This window comes from Cheilinus undulatus, linkage group 13 (genome assembly GCF_018320785.1).
Source record: "Cheilinus undulatus linkage group 13, ASM1832078v1, whole genome shotgun sequence".
Classification (NCBI taxonomy): domain Eukaryota; kingdom Metazoa; phylum Chordata; class Actinopteri; order Labriformes; family Labridae; genus Cheilinus; species Cheilinus undulatus.
The window spans coordinates 30,362,698-30,382,055 of NC_054877.1; the positions used below are offsets into that span (position 1 = coordinate 30,362,698).

The 19,358-nt window shown below is 39.5% G+C and overlaps 1 protein-coding gene across 1 annotated transcript in view; it reads left to right on the plus strand.

Annotated features, from left to right (window-relative positions):
- Positions 1-19,358, plus strand: part of epha4b (eph receptor A4b) — a 162,270-nt gene that overhangs the window by 98,080 nt on the left and 44,832 nt on the right. The window contains exon 10 of the mRNA XM_041802821.1: positions 1,522-1,630. Coding sequence (XP_041658755.1) covers positions 1,522-1,630 — 109 coding nt within the window. The remainder of the gene's footprint in view (positions 1-1,521; positions 1,631-19,358) is intronic.

Sequence of the window (19,358 nt, forward strand, 5' to 3'; positions counted from 1 at the left end):
CACTTTGACCATGAGAGATTACAGCTGAAAATGTGTGTTTTTTTTTTTATTAAGCAGGACTGTTGCTTGTGAACGGAACCTTGTTTGTGTGGGCTGTTTTGGTCATACACTATAGAAGAGGCTATTGCTGTCTGACTTGTTTGATTTTTTCCTGAATTATTATTAGTTGACCCATTGTGGCACATGGGTCTTTTAATTTGTATTCCTGGCTACCATTACACCATGAAGACAAAAGAACACTCCAAGCAACTCAGAGAAAAATATACTGAAAGGTTGAAAAGTCAGGGGATGGATACTTAAACATTTCCAAAGCACTGAACATCCCACCAGTTAGAGCTTTATGGGAGAGTGGCACTTTTGCAAAGAATAATGTAGAAATATTGCAGCCTGACTCAAATCTATGCTTGGTTTGATCCAGGCTAATCAAACAGCTCTGGTCCTGTACTTTTCTGTATCTCTGTCATGATGTTTTTAAGCTCCCTGTCTCTTGTCCTCCCCTTTGTTTTCTGTCACCCACTTTCATTTTCACTTCATTATGTGCTCGAGGATTTTCTGCTTTAGAGGCTCCATTATGTGCTCTTCAAAGAGAACATTGATTCCCAGACAGGCTGGCAGACTGGGATAAATCAGTAAATGTAAAGCACTGTACTATAGATCATATGTGTGGCATACAGCAGGAACACATTAGCCTACTAATCATTCAATAATCAATTGAAGTCATACAGAGATGGTTTCTGTTAATGTAGAGTAACCCATGGACCTATGTTGGGTTTGAATGCCTTCAAAGAGCATGTTCACATTCAAGTTCAATGCTTTACATACAGGAGCCTGTAGCAATCATATCAAGGTTATCCAATCAGATCAATGCTATTGATTGTTAAAGAAGAGTGTGTATGTGGGTGTCTGTAAATGTAATAGGAGATCAATGCCTATCTGAACCCGCCCAGGGGCGTTCATTTGCCTCCTCGACACACACACATACTGATATTTTGCACATATACACATAGACACACGTGTCTGCTCATGCTTAGCTAAGCCAGATAAATGGGGTATTTGTTTTGAGTAATGGCTCGATTGGTGTGGCGTAAAAATCGATGCATCTTTGCAGAAAGTTCTCGGCGGCAGCCTTGTTATGTGCAATGTTAACATATCCATTTGGACAGCGTGGCTGAATGGGAATGGCTTTCACGTCCACTCTCATAGGCTCATAGACGATGCAGAGAGAGAGAGTGCTTTTCATCAAGGACCTCACTTACTATTCAATCCACCTCCCTCGCTCTCTTTTACTCATTTGTTGCTCTCTCTTTTTCCCTCTCCTTCAACCTCTGTCTTTTATCTTCTTTTCTATTGCCATCATATTTCATTCCCTCTCCCTCTTGCCCCCCTGCCACATTCACCTTGCTGTCTTTTTTACTCTTTTCCTCATTTAGTCTTCTCTCCTCTACCACAGAAAGTGTCTTCAGCTTCTTTCTGTACACCTCTATCTTTTTTAATGCAAGTTTTCTCTTTGTTTCTCTACAGATGTTTTTGCTATCGGGGATCCCAACCAGTCCACGATTCTGGCCGTGTCCATCGCTGGGGGAATCGCTCTCCTTATATTCCTAGTGACGTGCTTTGTTGTCAGCGGAAGGTAAAGACACGCTAATGTCTTCTATACATAGTCAGTCTGAGCCGTATGCACCTGAGTACGAGGCTGAGCGCAGAGATAGAGTGCAGCTCTGGATAATCATCCCCAGCAGGGGTTTCTTTTAATGCAGCTTTTTTTTTTTTTTTTTTTTTTAAGTTGCTATGCAAGTTTTTAAGTTTACATTCAACTCTTTAAACATTCACATCTGGATGAAACTACAGTTCATAGGCAGTACTGTGCTAATCAAGGGGGGGGGGGGGGTCTACATTTTACTGTATGCACTACCAGAACTTAGGTTGAGGTTAGGTTTAGGGTTACAGACTTATGAGTTCAGCACTGATATAGATTTTGTATCAGAGCTTGTGGTTTGTGGAAAGTTTGGAACACAGTCTCTGATTGGCCAAAAGACTCAACCTCAGGCCTCGGAAAGTAGCCAAGACAAAAGCAAAGGCTTTCGATATATAGAAATAGAAATCAGTAATAAGAGTGGATTAACTATTGCATTTATTCTTTTAAATACACTGTATTTCTTCTACATATTCTATTATACCTGTGGGGAAGTCCGAGTTTTGACTCTGTCGGTAAGAAACATCACACCTAAAGGTCTGAAATACTCCCCTGCACAGTCAGGTACCCATGGTAATTCATTCATAGAGACAAGTTAGATTACATATCACAGCTTTCAACAACACACTAAATTGTACGATAGATAAAAAAGTTAAAGTAGGACTTTTTTTGTATTATGAATATCATCAAACTCAGGCATTAATTTTGTAACAAAAAGCAATGGAGTCTGAAATCAGGCCACATTTTTGGATGGGCAGCTTCTTGTTGCTTGGTAGATTGTTACGTAACCTTGCAAAGCTGTTGGTTTGGGCAGATTCCATATCTGTCATGAGGCAGATCCATCTTGCAAAGCTCCAGTCTGAAATGACCGTGCCAGGTCATATTACAAACGGACCAGAGAGAGTCAATTGGGGAGAGTGAGGCGGTTGCTACATTTGGGGTTTAGTCGTACAGTAAGATGGTAAAAAATGCCAAGTGATGTAGAGATGAGCTTTCATGTAGCTAGAGCATTTCTGGACATTTCTTAATTTATTTTTTTCCTCAGCCTGAGTTTGTTTTTATACTTGGCTCCACTGATAGTTAACAATGACAACAGCTACATTGTCAAATTTATTCTCCAGCGCTGCAAATTCCCACTGCGTCATATGTTTCGTTGCTCTGATTGGTCTGTAATGAACAACACAAGCAGAAAGGTCGTCCAGTCTTGCTCTGTAATTTTCGTTTTTACATTTGAAATAATGCCACTCTCAAATTGATTGGCTAGTGAGGATGAGGTGATGTTAAGTGTGGTGATGCCTCAAAAGTGGGACATTTTAGGGTTTATGTCGCCACTGTAATGGGGTTAAACACTGCTAGTGCTTTGCTCATGGTGATTAATGCTAGCCTATTATAATTAGCCTCATCAGAGAGTACTATCTTAACCTGCCCTCTTTGTAAAGTGTCTTGAGATAACGTTGGTTATAAATTGGCATCAAGAGAAAGACCTGAGAGGAGTGGCGACAAATAACTTTAAATTTTTAAGCTTTTTTTATGCTTAGGACACTAAGGGCTGAAAAATTAACCTGCATCAGTATTGTATGAAAAAAGTTGCTGCCTGCATAAGAAAGGTAGTAGTGCGTGGTTCTTTTTGCAGGGAGGCTGGGAGATTGCCCTGATGGTTTAGCAAGCAGTTGACTTTGCCTGAGTGGTTGCAATCCCCACTTCTTTGAGGGTTTGATTTATGTGCCATACATTTGCACCTAAAAGGGTTAATTTACCACACATAAAAAGAAAGAGCTGAACCTCCCACTTCATATCTCCCTGAGGGATTACATATGTGTTAGTGTGCCACAAGCAGCCCCTCCAACTCTGACATTTCTACTGCAGCCAGAGCCAAACTAAAGGCTGTGTTATTGTGCACAGACTCCCTATGATCACTCGCTTTGAAGGTTAGGCTGCTGCTAATGCCCCGTCTCAAAGAAGGCCAAAAAACAGGAGAGGAAGAAGATGAGAGGGAGGAAGGAAAATAAAAGAATACTGATTGGTGAGAGGGCAAGGAGATGAAAGGATGGGAGTTAGGGAGAGGGCTCTTTGGATGGAGAAGAAAGAGACAATGGAAGAAGAGGAGGGGAGTAGAGGAGAGGATAGGAAAGGGATGACAGGCATCTGTGATTTACCTTGCCTGTAACTAAATGTTTATTCTCTATGAGCTCCAACTAGATTAGCCACATGTTAAGAAACTACACATCAATGCAGACGAGCGCACGCACACTAAAAACATTAGTATTGATTGAGGTGATTGCTTATCAGGCTGAGTGCTCTATTCACTATTGACTAGGAGGAATGTAATCAGTGCAGACAGTCCACACACACACAGACACACATAGGGAAGGTTATTTTAATCAGAGGGGAATTATGAGGTTGAGCATGTACAAAACAACCTGTTAAACTCAGTGCGCTATGAACACACATGGCGACACAAACACACTTGACTAATCAGGTTTCACAGGCCGAGGAGGTGTTAACTAGCTTTTACTGAGGAGTCGATGCGCTCCCATCAATTCCACGTCCCTCTCTTCCTTTTCCTCCCCATGTGTCTCTATCAATCCGTGTTTTTTCCCTTTAGAGGTGGGGACACTCCCAAGGAAGTAGTGTTGATTGCTGCTTTCCATTAAACAACATCTGTACATCTGTCAAAGTGTGTATGTTTGTGTGCAAAGGTGGAGTGTGTTTGTAGCCGGGGAATGAGGCGAGGATCAAAGCTGCATCACAGGAGAGAAAAAGAGGGTGGAGAAGAGGAAGGAGAGGAAGCTCAGAGGGGAGATGGATGGACAGAGGTGAGGTAAAGGAGAGACACAAGTGGAGGATAAAATGAGGCAGCAGGGATGATAGACTGAAGTGAAGGAAGAGTGGGAGGGGAGTGTGCATCTAAAATATGCTAGCGCCACTTGAGAGCTACATTTCACGATGGTGTGAAAGAGAAAGTGATGGAGAGGAGGAGGGGTGGAGAGAAGAAAGGAGATTGAAAGAGAGGAGGAGGAGGAAAGAGGAAGGGAGAGGTGCAGGGAGCGAGATGAAAAGGTAGATTACAAGGAGAAGTGATAGGTGGGCGATTGCACTGTAAGGTGCAATAGGAGAGTCATACTTCAGGTTTGGATGCACTGGGAGAATCTAAAGGGAAAAAAAAAAACATTCGTCCACACCTCCATCGTCCAATCTGTCAGTCATTCTCTTCAGCTTTCTCCGCTTCTTGTCTTATTTTGGTCCTTTCTTCCTCTCCAGCTTTAATTTCCTGTTCCGTTCTTGAAATTTTCATTCGTATGAAACCCTTAATGTATCGAGAATCTGGTGTATTTGCTGAGAGTGACCCCTTCAGTGTTGACAGAGATTAAACCTAGAATGGAAACTGACATTGAGAGTCGGCCCAGGTTGAAATGATTTCCCACCAGACCTTCGTAAAGCTCTTTTTTCCCCCCTAAATGCCAGCTGTTTAAATCATTTCCTCAATAATCACTGGAGAGAAGAGCTGGGGGGAGTTTTTTGTCTTACAACCATGCACAGTCTCTTAAGTCTGCAATCATGACTGGGGATGTGAAATATTTAACAAGGCAGCTGAGAAAACTACAATACGTTTTACACATCAAACAATTGTGACTGCTGATTGTTCTTTAACTTGTTTTATTGACCACTGTCTCTTTGTGATCATGTCATTTTTAATAAAAACAAGCAAGGTGACCTTGGTGTAATGCAATGAAAGAGACAAAATAGAAGCATAACATACATATGACAATTTTACGAGGCCTTTTACTACCTACAGCTTGAACATGAACTGGGTTTCTTACGCCACTCTAAAATTCATGAAAGAATCGCCCTACTTTTCAAAAGTTACCCAGCAATATGATATTTAGGATACTTTCCTCTGTACCTCTTCTAGAAATAGCATCTGCAGGTTGCCCCGTGATGCTGCGCTGCATTCACAGTCCTTATTTTTTTCCCAATCATTTTTCCTTTGAGCCCCCCACTTGTATCTAAGAAAACTTAAGGCCCCCCAGTACCAACACACAGAAAATAGTGATACTTTGTGGGCAAAATTAACATAAATTTTTATGATTTTTTCGTGTAAATCCAAACAAAGTAGCCCTAAGTGCTAATTCTTTACCTAAACACTATTATAAGAATATTTATCAGTGCTTTACCATGATTTCTGTTAATTTGTGCAAATCTAATTTGAACAACCTCAGGGCAGACAGAGCGTCGAACCCCCTCTAAGTGGGTCCCAGACCCCAGGTTGGGAACCAAGGCTTTACTGTATTATAAGATATCGTATCATATCGCATTGTTTTTTATTGTTTCACATTCCATCACGTCCCATCCCATTGTATCGTACCATACTACATGGTATTGCCTACCACTGTGTTATACTCTATCATATGTTATCATATTACCATGTATCACCTCATATTGCATGGTATTGCATGATATGGTATACCATTTTACTAAACTGTGTTGTATCATATCATATATGGCATTGTATTGCACGGTATCCTATTGTATTTCTGCATTGCATAGCATTGTGAGCATTTATGGTACTTCACCCAGCAGATATCGACGTTTCTGTTAGTTGTCCATCCTGGTGAATTATTTTTGTTTGATGGTGAAAAGTGGAAAGAACTTGTCCCTTTATAAAAAGTGGTTAGAAATTGCATCTCTGCCTCCACCTCCTATTGGCTGCAGTGGGTGCACAGTCTGTCTTACACAGTCACAGTCAGCAGTCTTTTATCACATTTTCTCTCTAAGTCAGGATGCTTTGGTTTGTTAGTTCATTTGCTAGTTATGTTATGATAATGACTGGTTGGTTGTAATTTTTTTATGTGAAACATTCTCTTTTTTGCCAAAAGTAGTACTAAAACGGTTGAAAAAGGATTTTGTTTTTGCAAGTTAGACAGTGTGTGGGAGTTTACTTGGAATTTTTGAAGGCTCCCTGCCTTTTAATTGAAACATAATCACCTAAACCTTAAACCTATATGAAATGAGGTTCTTGCTAATGTCATCTGTGTTGTTTGAATTCACTAGTATCATATTTAATGCTGACCATGGAGGAGAGGGGAAAAAGTATGAGAAAGTTGAAACAATTCTCACTATCATGAGGCACCAGTGCATGTCTGACTTGCATTAAAGGAGGTCTACATCTTTAAACATGTACTAGGTTAAGCCACAGTCATTTTGTTCACCTAGATAGAGAAAAGGATCCAAACCGGGCTCTCTAATAGTTAGCTCTACTACAGAAAACTCAGCAATAGCCTTGCACCTCTTTTACATTGCAGCCTCTTAAGAAGTCTATAAACACTGAAAGATGCTGATGTTTTGTTATTTTTATGAGGCTGGTTTTAAACTTAAGTTATTTATTAATCGAATAAACTTACAATCAAAGTTTACATCTTTCAGATTGGAGAAAGTTTCTTTTTGATGAACTGTTCCCACCCCGATACCATCGTATTGTGAGTTTGGTATATTGTTGCATCCCTAATCATGAGAACATCTTGAACAGCCTGATAGTTCTTTTTTTTTATCACTGAACTATAAAACAACTGCACGCCCATACAGTCTTCTCTTGCTCAGTCACACACATACCCACGGTGGCACACACTCCCTCCCAGCAGCCTTTGCTGGCAGTGTACGGAGCAGCTACGCCTCATAAACGAGCTGATTTGCAGGCCATTCTGTTCTGTCCTGTTCTCATTTAATAAAGTGCTGTTATGCTATTGTTACCGCAGGAGGGGAAAACATGAAAAAATGTCCTCAGAAGCAGCACACCGCTGACAAATCACGCTAGTTAATGCCGTGTGTGTGCCATTATTGCTCGGTGAGTACATGCATGTGTAAAGTTGGTGCTTTTGTTCTCCTGAGGGTGCTTTGGCAGGCTGGCAGGTGCGAGCGATGGGAAGCTAGCGAGCGACTGGCATAGCCTTGGATTCAGCAGATGGCCTTTCACTCAAAATGCATCCTCCCCTTTTGGTCCTTGCTTTCTCTCACTCCTTGTTAAACAGCTTCTGCCTCCCAGCATCTGTGTGTGTGTTTTGTCTGCAATCTGATGATTCTCCAACCATCTTCTTCTCAGAGTAGCTGCAGGCTTTGGTTGTGTGCCAGATTCCTGTGTGTTTTCCTATGTTTTTAGTGTTGTAGCTTCAGTGAGGAGTCAATGGGAAGTTATGCCATCCATGTGAGGCCTGTTGTTGTGTTTTTCTGTGTTGTTGTAAGCTGTCTCATCTGTTATGGATCTCAAATCCTGCCTTTATGGAGTACATCTGTCATCAGAGCTGGAGACATTCAGCAGGGAGTTAAGAGCCGCAATCTGTTTAGAGAAATATCTGAAAATATGAAAAATAATAAGCATTTGATGCAAAATAAGACATAGAGATTTACAGTTTTCTTTGCAGGGTCAAGATTAAAAACAACAACAACCTTTGATGATTCACTTTTTATCCCCTGGAAAACTTTCCAAAGACGTGCCTGCTTTTTTAAAGCATAATAACAACCTTTTTCTTAAGGGAGTTTTGAATTATACAGATTAAAAGGCAGGAAAAAAGCAACACAGCAGAGTGAGATGTCATTAAAACGCAGCTAATTCTAGCAGAAAGACTTCTCAGTGTCGCTAATAGCTAGCGGTAACAGCTCTACCTTTCCAACACAATAGCACGTCCTGTTGATGTGTGTGTGTATTTGTGCGTGTAAGCTCTTTTACCTCCGCAGCATCTGTTATGCAGCCCAGGGTTATTCTTAAAAACTTAATGACACAAATGAGAAGAGGAAGGATGAAGAGCATGCGCTGATACAAAAAAAAAACAAAAAAAAAGGCATGCAGCAGAGAGAAAAAGAGGCTTGTGAGAAACTGAAAAGCACTAATTGAGGGTAAAAAAGCTGAAAAATATTTGGGTGCATGTGTGTGCCTGTTTGGATTTCAAAGGAGATGTGTGAAGCTGAAGTTAAAAACTAAAAAAATACAGGCTTTTTCGCCCTTCAGTGAAAGAAAAGAAGAAAAAATAGACACAATAAAAGAGCCATGGTGGCCAAACTGTTCTTATGGTGAATTTGGTGGAAGTCGGTCCAGCCTGTTCCCTGTGGGCGGTGTTGCTCTGTTTTCCTGATAATGGTGCTTTTAATGATCTGGCTGCAATGATATTCTGTGTGCACCAATCTGCCAGAATGAGAAGGTGTGAGTACGCGCACGCACACGGCAAAATGATGTGTGTTTAATGTCATTAGACAGATTTGTATGTGTTCCTCGGATGCCTGCGCTTTCAATTAATGCGGCAAAGCTGAAGGGTGTAGCCGAATACGGCTCCGTCTGCAGAACAAACCTCGAAAGAAGCTTGCAAACAAGTGCAATAATAAGAAGCTAGTTGCCGCAGGTGCAGACCTATTTCACACAGGCTTTATGCAAATGAGCAGATGTTGCAGAGATGTCCTAAAAACATGAGAGTGATTCAAGTTTTTAGCACATTAAAAGAGATTTGTGGGACTCAATCAGGTGCGAGCGTTTACGATCCTGACCTAATCAAGTGGTGTCGATGCTGCAGCGTCATTAAGGGAATTAGTTTCACACTGATCTGTTAGCAAATATAAAGATACACTTCACTTAATCAAAGACATGACGCACTCTTTTGTGTCTTACATCCTCTCCTGTTTGACCTTTTTACCAGGTTGTCTAAAAAATAGCAGCATCAAACCAGTTAGCTTCATCTCCTCACCTTTCTCTCCTTTCCTTTCATTACCACTCTCTTTAATGAGCAGGAGCTAAATGAAATGTTTCCAAACAGGGTGTTAATGAAACATGGACAGATTTATTAGTCATAACTCTTTGGCTAATCATTTCCCCCTTCCTAATAATTAGCCCGAGCTGAGTAAATCTTTTTGCAGTACGGTCAGAGAGCACTGAGCCAGACTCAACCTACACAGAGAAAGAAGAAATCCTGTTTATTTCTTTCCCACGGTTTGTTTTTCTGTCATGCTGTTTTGACTCTTAATTAATTATCCAAAATTTGATGAACCTCATAGTTTATTAGCCAACATGTTTTGTTCCCCAGGTTGGTGAACGAGGCCTAATTTTGCAGTGAAATAATGAGACTGAATTTAATCCATTGATTTCTTTCCCCCAGTAATTATTTTTTATTTAATAGCTTGATATTAAATGGAATCACCATTATCATGAGTAATGATGGGAGCAGCGGGTGTGTGCGTGTGAAGAAGAGAGATAGAGGTGGCACAGAATAAAAGATAGATGTGTCATTGCTTTGTGTCATGCTGGAGGGGGTGACTAATGATATACTGATTTCATTTTTCAGTCATTCTGATTAGCAGAGGGAAAATAATGTGGAGAGACAGGAAATGAAAGAGGAGAGGGCAGAGGATGGAGAAAAAAGGAGAGGGTATGTTTATGTGTGAATGAACCCCTCTGACTCTCTAAGTGTATCACTTTCTGCTCTCAGCCAGCTGCCAGCCCCCCTAATCCAATAAAAAGTGGCCGGTCACATAAAACAAGCATGCTTCTAAGAGACCTACACTTTATCAGCCTTTTTCATGTCTCAGGTAAACATTAATCCAAGGTTATTCGCTCCATCTCTCCATTATCTCTCCTCTCGTCACCATATCATTGCTTTGTTTGGTCACTTTCTTATTCCCACTTTGTTTCAAGGTGATTCCATCATCAATATTTACCACTCTATACTCTTTCTGTAGTGTATAATTCAGCTTTGCAACCTGTCCAGACAAAGTTTCTTTTTGTTTGATCTTCTCTTTGAATTTCTCCTTTTTGTCACTGTGTGTTCTTCTTATTTTCTTCTTCCTGCCTCTTATTCACGCTCCCTTGATTCCTCCCCGTTTTTTCTTCTCTAGCAGTACATTTTTAAAAGAGAACTGTTTTGATCTGCAGGCTTTTATGGTGTTAAATTAAGTGACAACTGTCAGTGGAGAGAAAAGAAGACTAGACTAAACACTAAAATGCCACAAGCTGCAGTCCCAAGAATGGCCAAAGGAGGCTGACTTCAAAACAGAGTAAATCCCAACAGACCATCATGTTTAAATGGCTATTTTTAAAACAGGAACATAGATGTTGTCAGGTTGTTATTAATACAATTTGGGACTCTATCTCCTTCATATCAGCTGTTAAGATCAGAAATCTATTTAGCAGTACTTTTAAATACTTCAAATTAAAGGTCAGATTTTATGCAAAATACTTTTCAGGCTTTTCTATTAAAAATATGTGCCACTGGCCTGTCGAAAATAGATGCTGGGCAATTAATCACAAATTAGATTAAATCGCAATATGGTCTGCTGCAATTTTCAAATCGCAGAACTTCCAATATTTCCTTAACTTGAAATTAGTCAAAATAGCACTTTAATAAATCAATTTGGCACAGATTTTATGCACATTGTGCAAACATTCAAGTGTCAATTTTTTTATAATCATTTACAAAAATCCTCCTTTTTGTGTTTAATGTAGGTTTTTCTTAATCAAAATGAGTGACATTAAATTGATAATGTCCTTAAACAAAGTAAATGACATCACATTTGCAATATGAGCAAAAACAGCTCATTCTATCTAAAACCAATGAAGCCTAGCGTTATTTCACCAAAGTCATACCCCAGCTGCATTAGCTGGTAGCCAGCCTCACCTTCTCCACCCCAGCCGCCTCCTTTATAGCTTAAAGCTTGTTGTACCCCCATATTCAGATTCATGCTACTATGGATTAATTGCTTTGGAAATAATTTTGTTGTTTTCAATACACATGGTCTTATTTATGGAATTATTTATTGCTTGAATTTTTCGAAAAATACATAAGTTTAACCCAAGAATAATCCCATATTAAATCACAATCGCAGTATTTGGGGGAAAAAATCGCAATTAGATTATTTTTGTAAATCGTTCAGCCCACGTCAAAACCCCCCCTAAGAATCAGAAAATCCATCCATCCATAGCTCCATAGATAACAGGCCTAACTTAGCTGAAGCTAAGCTTAAAAAGGAGCTACATTAGCTACATAGTTATGTTATCTATGCTGCTACATTAGCTTTAGTTATGTGTGCTTAAGCTTACGTTGCTAAAGCTACCATAGCTATATTGGCTTATGTAGTAATGTTAATTAAGTAGCTAGCATACTGTAGCCGTGTAAGTATTTAGCTATAGCTGAAGAAGCTAAAGCAAGCTACCGTTTGAAGAACTACTTCGTAAAGGGTCTATAAATTTTTTTAATCCTGGAGTAGACCTCTGACCTTTTTCTGTTTTATTTAAGAAATGTGTCTTAGTCTGTAAAGTTTGCTATGTTGTCATTTCATGACTGTAATTGCCAAACTTTGTCTATGAATAAAGTTGAATTAAGAAGAAAATATTTAACTGGAAATACATTGTTCCAGCAAATTACAGCTATTCTGTTCTGAGATAAGCGGTGTCTCTGATGAAGGATTTGTGAGAGGGGCCATATGAAATGTACGGTCTGCAGCCAGACTGTTTTGTAAAATTCCTCAATATTTCTTGTACATTATAATAAAAATTGTAAACAATTAAACCTATTTCCTACAAATATCTTTCCTTATTTCAGTTTATAAGTTATACTCTTACTTTGCCATTCCATTCAGTTTATTTGTTAACAGCCAAAATTTGCATTCAGACAGTAATCAACTGTAATAGAAAATATATCTTTTGGAATTTTTCTCCATGTCATTATTAATTCATTAAATGTAATTTTCTTGTCTTTTTTCTGCAAGATTGGCAAATATAAACTCTGTTATGTGAGTTATGCTTGGTACCCTAAGAGACAGGTACCAATAAAGTATAACAGTGCAGTTTTTTTTTGTTTTGTTTTGTTTTGTTTTTTTGTACCTTTCCTAGTGTTTGCCAGTGGAAACAGAAAGTTGTGTACTGTACCAGTCCCAACTGGACCAAGTGACTGCTTTGTGTGACAGGCTGGTGCTGCTAGCCATTTAAAAAAATCATCTAGGCTTAACATAGGGCTGAGAAAGTGTAGCTTGATAATTAAAAGGGTGGCATCACAGTCTTACTTGTTAAATATTCCAAAATTTGATAAGAGCGTAACAGAAAGAGCACCAACATATATGTGATGGTAGGATAAACATGCCATTACTCAACAGGGATTAAGGTCAGGGTCAGAGAACTGTATGGCCCGAGCAGCCCCCAGAAACTCATACCATGGCAGAATTCTTACATATTGTTGTTTTTATCAGAGAAAGTAAACATCAGTTTGACTCAGGGCTGTAAATGTTTCTCATTCTTTATAACCAGGAGGTTTGCTGAAGGGAGAGTTAAAATATCAAAAGAGCTGGAGGCTACTAGACCAACACATGAAGGCAGGCACTGATCTTCGATGCACATTTTTTTCAACCTTCGGTGTAATTATAGTGTAAGGCTGGTCAAAGTGTGTTGCCCTAAAAGCACTTGCAATCTGATTTGCCTACAGAAAATAGTGGAGCTATTATATTTGGTTATAAATATTCAAAATCCAGAACTTTTATTCAACAGAATGTGTGAAGTGAAATGCATCATTGCATACTGTTGAAGAACTAAAATCAGGGAAATATTAGCACTGGTTTAGTTTTTTTGGTCAAGCAGGGCAGGATGTACTGAGGTTCAAGTCCTTGATGACCCCATGGGGTGTTTCCCCACTCTGTCTCCCCATATCTCCTCTCTCTCTCCTCGGCTGCCCTAAGGAGAACACAGCACGAAAAATAAAATTAGAATTAGTTACATAATAAATATACATTATTTAAATGCTGAAAGCAGATCTTGTAGATCTAAGTGGGCTTCTTTATTTTATACTAAAATATTTTGAAAAATAAACAGTAATGAACACACAAAATCGATGACTGTGTAAATGTAATGTGAAGGATGTGATGTGAAAAGGGAAGATGAGTGCAAAGGGTGGACAATGTGGAAGACAAGACAAAACATAAAAAAACAGAGGTTAGAGTGAATCATACTCATGACCTGAAGGGAAATATGTCCAGCACATTTCTTCTTCCAAAAACTGAGTATGCTCAACAACAATGATGATGTCTACATGAACAATTTCTGTCTTTATTCACCCCAATTCCCAGATTCATGTGACTTTGCATTCATGTGCTTTGGCAGCATCAGCTGAACTCAAAACTTTCTGTCTGAATTTGAGTCTTTGTTTGCCAAGTGTTTATGTGTTTCTATCTGTCTTGAGTGATGGACTGGCAACCTGTCTGGGTATTTTTCTTCTTAACACTCACTGGAAAGAACGGATCTTACTTGATTTTCTCTTTCAACTGAGCAACAACCTCCTCAAGAGGGGAGTCAATGCAGGAAAGCAAAAAAGATTCAGTTCCTTGAGTGACCACTGGAGGCTGACTGCAAAAGCAAAGGAATTCCTATTAGAGACCACATTAAAATGCTCATTGGTACATATCTACATTAAACATGAACATGTCTACACCCTGATTTTAAAGATCAACTAGGGATCTCAACAGTTCATTTCTCTATCAGTTCACACTCTTCAGGGATAATTTTTTTTTTTTTTTTACAACTTCTCCAATTTTTATTTGATTTTGCCTAGAGTGGAAGCTGCCATCAAATTTGTGTCTGTGAATGGTGAAAGCATGGGAGTTGTAGAGCAGTTCACTAACCTTGGCAGCATAACCCATCAATGCACTGACTGCAAGGCTGAGCTCAACCTCAGACTTGGGCTTGTGCACGGGGTGATGGGTTCCCTGAGCAATACATTTTGGTGTTCCTGGTATCTGAGCATGCAGATGAAAGTCGGTCTCCTCAGGGTTTGGTCCTCCCAGTCTTACAAAGACTATTGTGAGGCCTGGACATTGACTGATGGCTAGAGGCGCTGGCTAGACTCCTTTGTGACATCTTCTCTTCAGTGCAAATTTGGGTATTGTTGGGATGACTGTGTGTCTAATGCGGACTTGCTGAGAAGAGCAGGGATGGGAAAGGTCAGCTGCCTGACAAAGGCTTTTACGGGCCTGATCCAGATCACTGCACACTGGGTGCTCGGGATCTGGTGTGCTGGTCCAGATGCCAGGGGCAACTGTGCACACCGTGGATGGGGCAGCAGGTAGGATACCTGAAGAGGTGGGGCATGAGTCCGGGGCAGGCCTGGAAAATGGCAATCAGGAGGCCAGAAGCAACATATGCTCCCATACCTGACCTGACCAGTCATGTTGCATGCTGAAAGTGACGTTAGTGTATACCCTCTATAGGTAGGGATTGCATTTCTGATATGGCATCTCTATTGTAACCAGTGGGTGAAGTCACTTAGCCGATGCCTGTGTTTTATGTTAATGTGTAATGGTATTGCCATCATTATTTTTATTAGTGGGTTATTCAAGTGCTTTCTCACTCAGGTTTGTTGCACCACTCTATCCACTTCTAATCCTCTCTCTCTCTCTCTCTCTCTCTCTCTAACTAATCAGGACAAGTCCTGCAGCCAAACTGCTGACTGACACTCTCCTCTTTGTCATCTGCTCTTAATCTGTCCATCACCTCTCTTTTCCTTTCTGTTACTCCCCTTCAGGGTAGAGCTCTGAGCTGATTGTTGAGAACACTTTGTAGGTTCTCATCATGTTTAATTCTCAGCCTATGCAGCCGGTATTGAACACATCCTTCCCCCCTTTTTCTTCTCTTATTTGCTGGCATTCCTATTGTTTAGATTCTACATGTCCTCTTTCCATTCCTTGTCACTCTCTTTCTTTTCTGTTTTTTTTTCCCCATGTAGCATGCTTTCTTTCCTTTTCTTCTTTGTGTTAACCTTTGAGTTTCTCTCCCTATGGCTGCCTGCCCCGTGCCCCCTTGCTCTCCTCCTCCATCTGATTGCTTGTTAGTTGGTATGCAGGCATGGACCCCTATTGTGTGTTCTTGCCTGTCAGCACTCTCTTTTGCCATCTCCCTCTCCACCACTTTCTGTTTCTTCTCCCCTTCTTTCCACCTCTAAGTGTCCACTCTTTCTATCCAAAAACGGTGCAAAGAGAAGCAAGCAGAGGACAGGGCCTGCTGGGAAAGAAGATCAAATGGATGGAAACGTGAGGAACTGAGAAGAGGGATATGGGTTATTGGACAAGGAATGTTTTTACTTAAAGGAAGAATTAAGAAAGAATATAACACCCAGGAGAGATAAAGAGCAGCAAGAGAGAGGAAAATGGGGGAGGGTCTACAGCGACGGTAATATATGGATGGAGTTCTGTGAAGGTGGAAGCTCACTAGCAGAATGAAAAATGGGTCTCGAGTGACAGAGTATTATATTAAAAAGTAAATTGATATGCAAATGTGGAGTGTGTGGCTTTGGAGGACAGGGATAGCCTGTTGTCCTCACTGAAGTGGAACAGAGAGAGGCAGGGAGAAAGGTGAGAGCCCCGGCCCTGATAGTGATATCGCACTCCATTAAAGTGTGTGTATTTGCGTGATTGGTGCAGGTGTGTGTGCTTTAAATCTGCATGGCTGTGCAGCTGTGTGTGTGGGATGAAACTGCAGAGTATAGTGCGATTTGATGGCAGCTAAATGGAACAATGATTCCTCCCCCGGTGACAGATCTGTGCGAACTTCACACTGCAGTACGGCTGCAGAAAAAAGCAGCCAGTGGCAATGCAGGAGGACGATTGTATCTCATTATTGTTGAAATGTCATGAATGCTCATGTGGCAACCAACTAACAGCTCAACAAGAATGTATAATGACTGAATGCACAAAACTGACAATGTTCTGGTATCATTATCATACCCAATAATCAAAAACCTAGACTGGAGTGAGCAGAAACCAAGGGCCCCTCTTATAACGCTCAAAACTCGTATCTCCAATCTCAACACTTTTCAGGGAATAAAAAAAAATGTTGTATTTTTCAAAAAAATTGAACACTGAATGGTTATTGTCAGCATCTTTCTGACATTTTTTACTGATTTAAAATTTGACACAACCCACTGACAAATGTAAAGGGTGACCAAATCATGAAAAATGGAGATAGAAGGCTTTGGACCAACACCAGAGATAAGTAAAACAAAACATTAAATTGTTAGTTTTTCACATGGATTGTATAAAATTTGATTTTAGCCTCAGTGATGCACTATGAAGCTCAGTGATGGTGGACACCAGGTTGGAAACACTGGCTCCAACCATCTTTACTGGTCAAGAAGTTGATAAACAGGGGGAGATAAAGCAGACTGGCTTACTTTTGTGTTTGCTAAGACCCACCCAGCTTGTATAGGTCTATCTGGCACTTTTCAAACAGTACAATTAACACTAACAAAGGTAACAATAGGCATCAGGCCTTCATATACAGAGAGTGGAGTCCTTGAGGCACTTGATTCTTGATTCCAGTGTTGTTTGGTGAATGTGTTCCACCAAGTTCTATATCAGTGTATAGCACTTGGAAATGTATAATCAGAATTTATTACTGTTGCAAATGGTGTTCCACAAGATTTTGTCCTTGGTGGTCCTGATATAAATTATATTGTTTCTGCTGTGTCAAACCCTAAAATTCATCTTTATGCAGATGAAACCATTTTGTTTTGCATTGTTGATCATGTATAGTGTGCTGTGCATTCTTTTCAGAGCTTTTTTTCTGATTTGAAAGTAGGCTTAACCAAACACAGGTTAGGTTTGAATGCAGAGAAAACAAAATGTATGTTCTTTTCCAGGGCTAAAAGTATTTGTAGAGCTTCATCTCTACTACTAAGGTGGCATTAATTTTGAAAGAGAGACAACATATGAATATCTCAGTATTTGGACAGATGAGAGGATTATATTTAAAAATCATATTTCTATTTGATAAGTAAACTTGGACAGTCTGGTCCTTTGGAGCACCTCTTCTGACTGGCTTACACTCCAGGTTACTAGAGATAATTCTGAGCTCAGTAGATCTGCTTTTAGCATCTTTGCACTGTTTGCTTGGAACTCACTACCGAGCACTTTAAAATCAAATGTACTTGTTTCTATGGGTCATTTCAGATCATTAATTGTTAACTTCTTAACAGATTGAATGTGATTGACTCTGGTGTTCAATTTCTAATTGATTTTGTGTCTTTTTTAAAGTCCCTGTAAAGTTATTAAAGAAAGTATTTTTTTAGGTTTGTTATATGACAGACCACTGTTTTATAAACCATCAGGACTAATTTCATGCATGAAAAACATCTCTATGTTTATTAATTAAGCTACAAAATGCTTTAAAAAATTAGGCAGTAAAATCTGCCCTAGGATTGTGTGGGTGTGTTGGTTGAATGAGCTGAAGCTACACAACTCATGAGAAATACGATTCTCTCAAATTAAAAAAAATACTTTTGATCAGAGCGCAGATAGAAGTCGGGGATCAAATTTACTGTTTTCTGGTACAAATCTCTGTTATGCTACTTTTAATGACCCGTAGGCTGCTGTAGCTGATATAGATTTGGGAAATTGCCCTCATAATAAAAAAATCCAAAGCATGTAGCTGTTAACTTTCAGTTAAGGCAGAGACATCAACCATATTGAGATGAAATGCTCACTGATTTTATATTATTGTAGCATTAGGGTAGCAGGGTAAGTCCCAATCAAGACCGGTGATGTCATGGGCTCATATGTTTGCCCTGCTCAAATAAAACAAAGCCAAGAAAGAGATGAACAACTTTCTAACAGTCTAAATAAAAAAAATTGGTCACACATAGATCTCAGTGTTTTCACATGATTAAAGAAACATCATTTTAACATGTCTAGTGGGTTAAGACACAAAGTTTGGATTTCATTTGACACAGACTTTAACTTATTTCTGTATCTTTATATTCTTAAAATATGTTTGACATATTTTAGATATTTTTAAATATTTATCATGCACTTTAGTCTTTTATCTGCTTGGCATCGTTGTAAATAAGGGCTTGCCCTCAGTGATTTTCAGGTTTAAATAAAGATTATTATTAGCCGTCCTATCTTAATAAAAGAAAAAAGCTAACAGTTGAAGGTCAGTAATAGCACTGCACCAAGTGAAGCTTAGTCTCCTGGCAAACAGCTACAAAGAACCAGTGCTGGTCAAAAAAGCCATGGCCCTATTATGTCTAAACATGCAGAACATTTGGCCTTAATACAGGCAAGATAGATGAGTTTTTACTAACATTTCTTAACAATAAAGAAATGTCCTAGAGAGCCCAGAACTGTTTTTGCTCCTGCTTGTTATCATGCTGCTCTCAGAAAATATTACAATGATACTTCTTGGCTTGGATGGATGGATGGATGGTTGGATGGATGGATGGATGGATGGATGGATGGATGGATGAATGGTTGGATGGATGGATGGTTGGATGGATGGATGGATGGATGGATGGATGGATGGATGGATGAATGGTTGGATGGATGGATGGATGATGGATGGATGGATGGATCTTTTTTGGACTTTCTTTAGTGCAAAGTAATGCGTGTACTGTGAATTTGTCTGAATGTGCATCACAGGTGCATCTACTGGCTGATGAAATCATTTTCCTTTTCCGACATAGATCTAGTTATACAGATTGTATATAAAATCCCATATAAAAAGATTTGCACTATTGAGTGAACAGGGTGGGATTTTGGACATAGCCATTGTTACTTACAACTTATACAATAGGGATGTTCATTTTATACATTTGTGCAACTATGAAATACTTTTAATACTGAATAATTTAGCTTAATTTCTGATGAAATTGTTTAA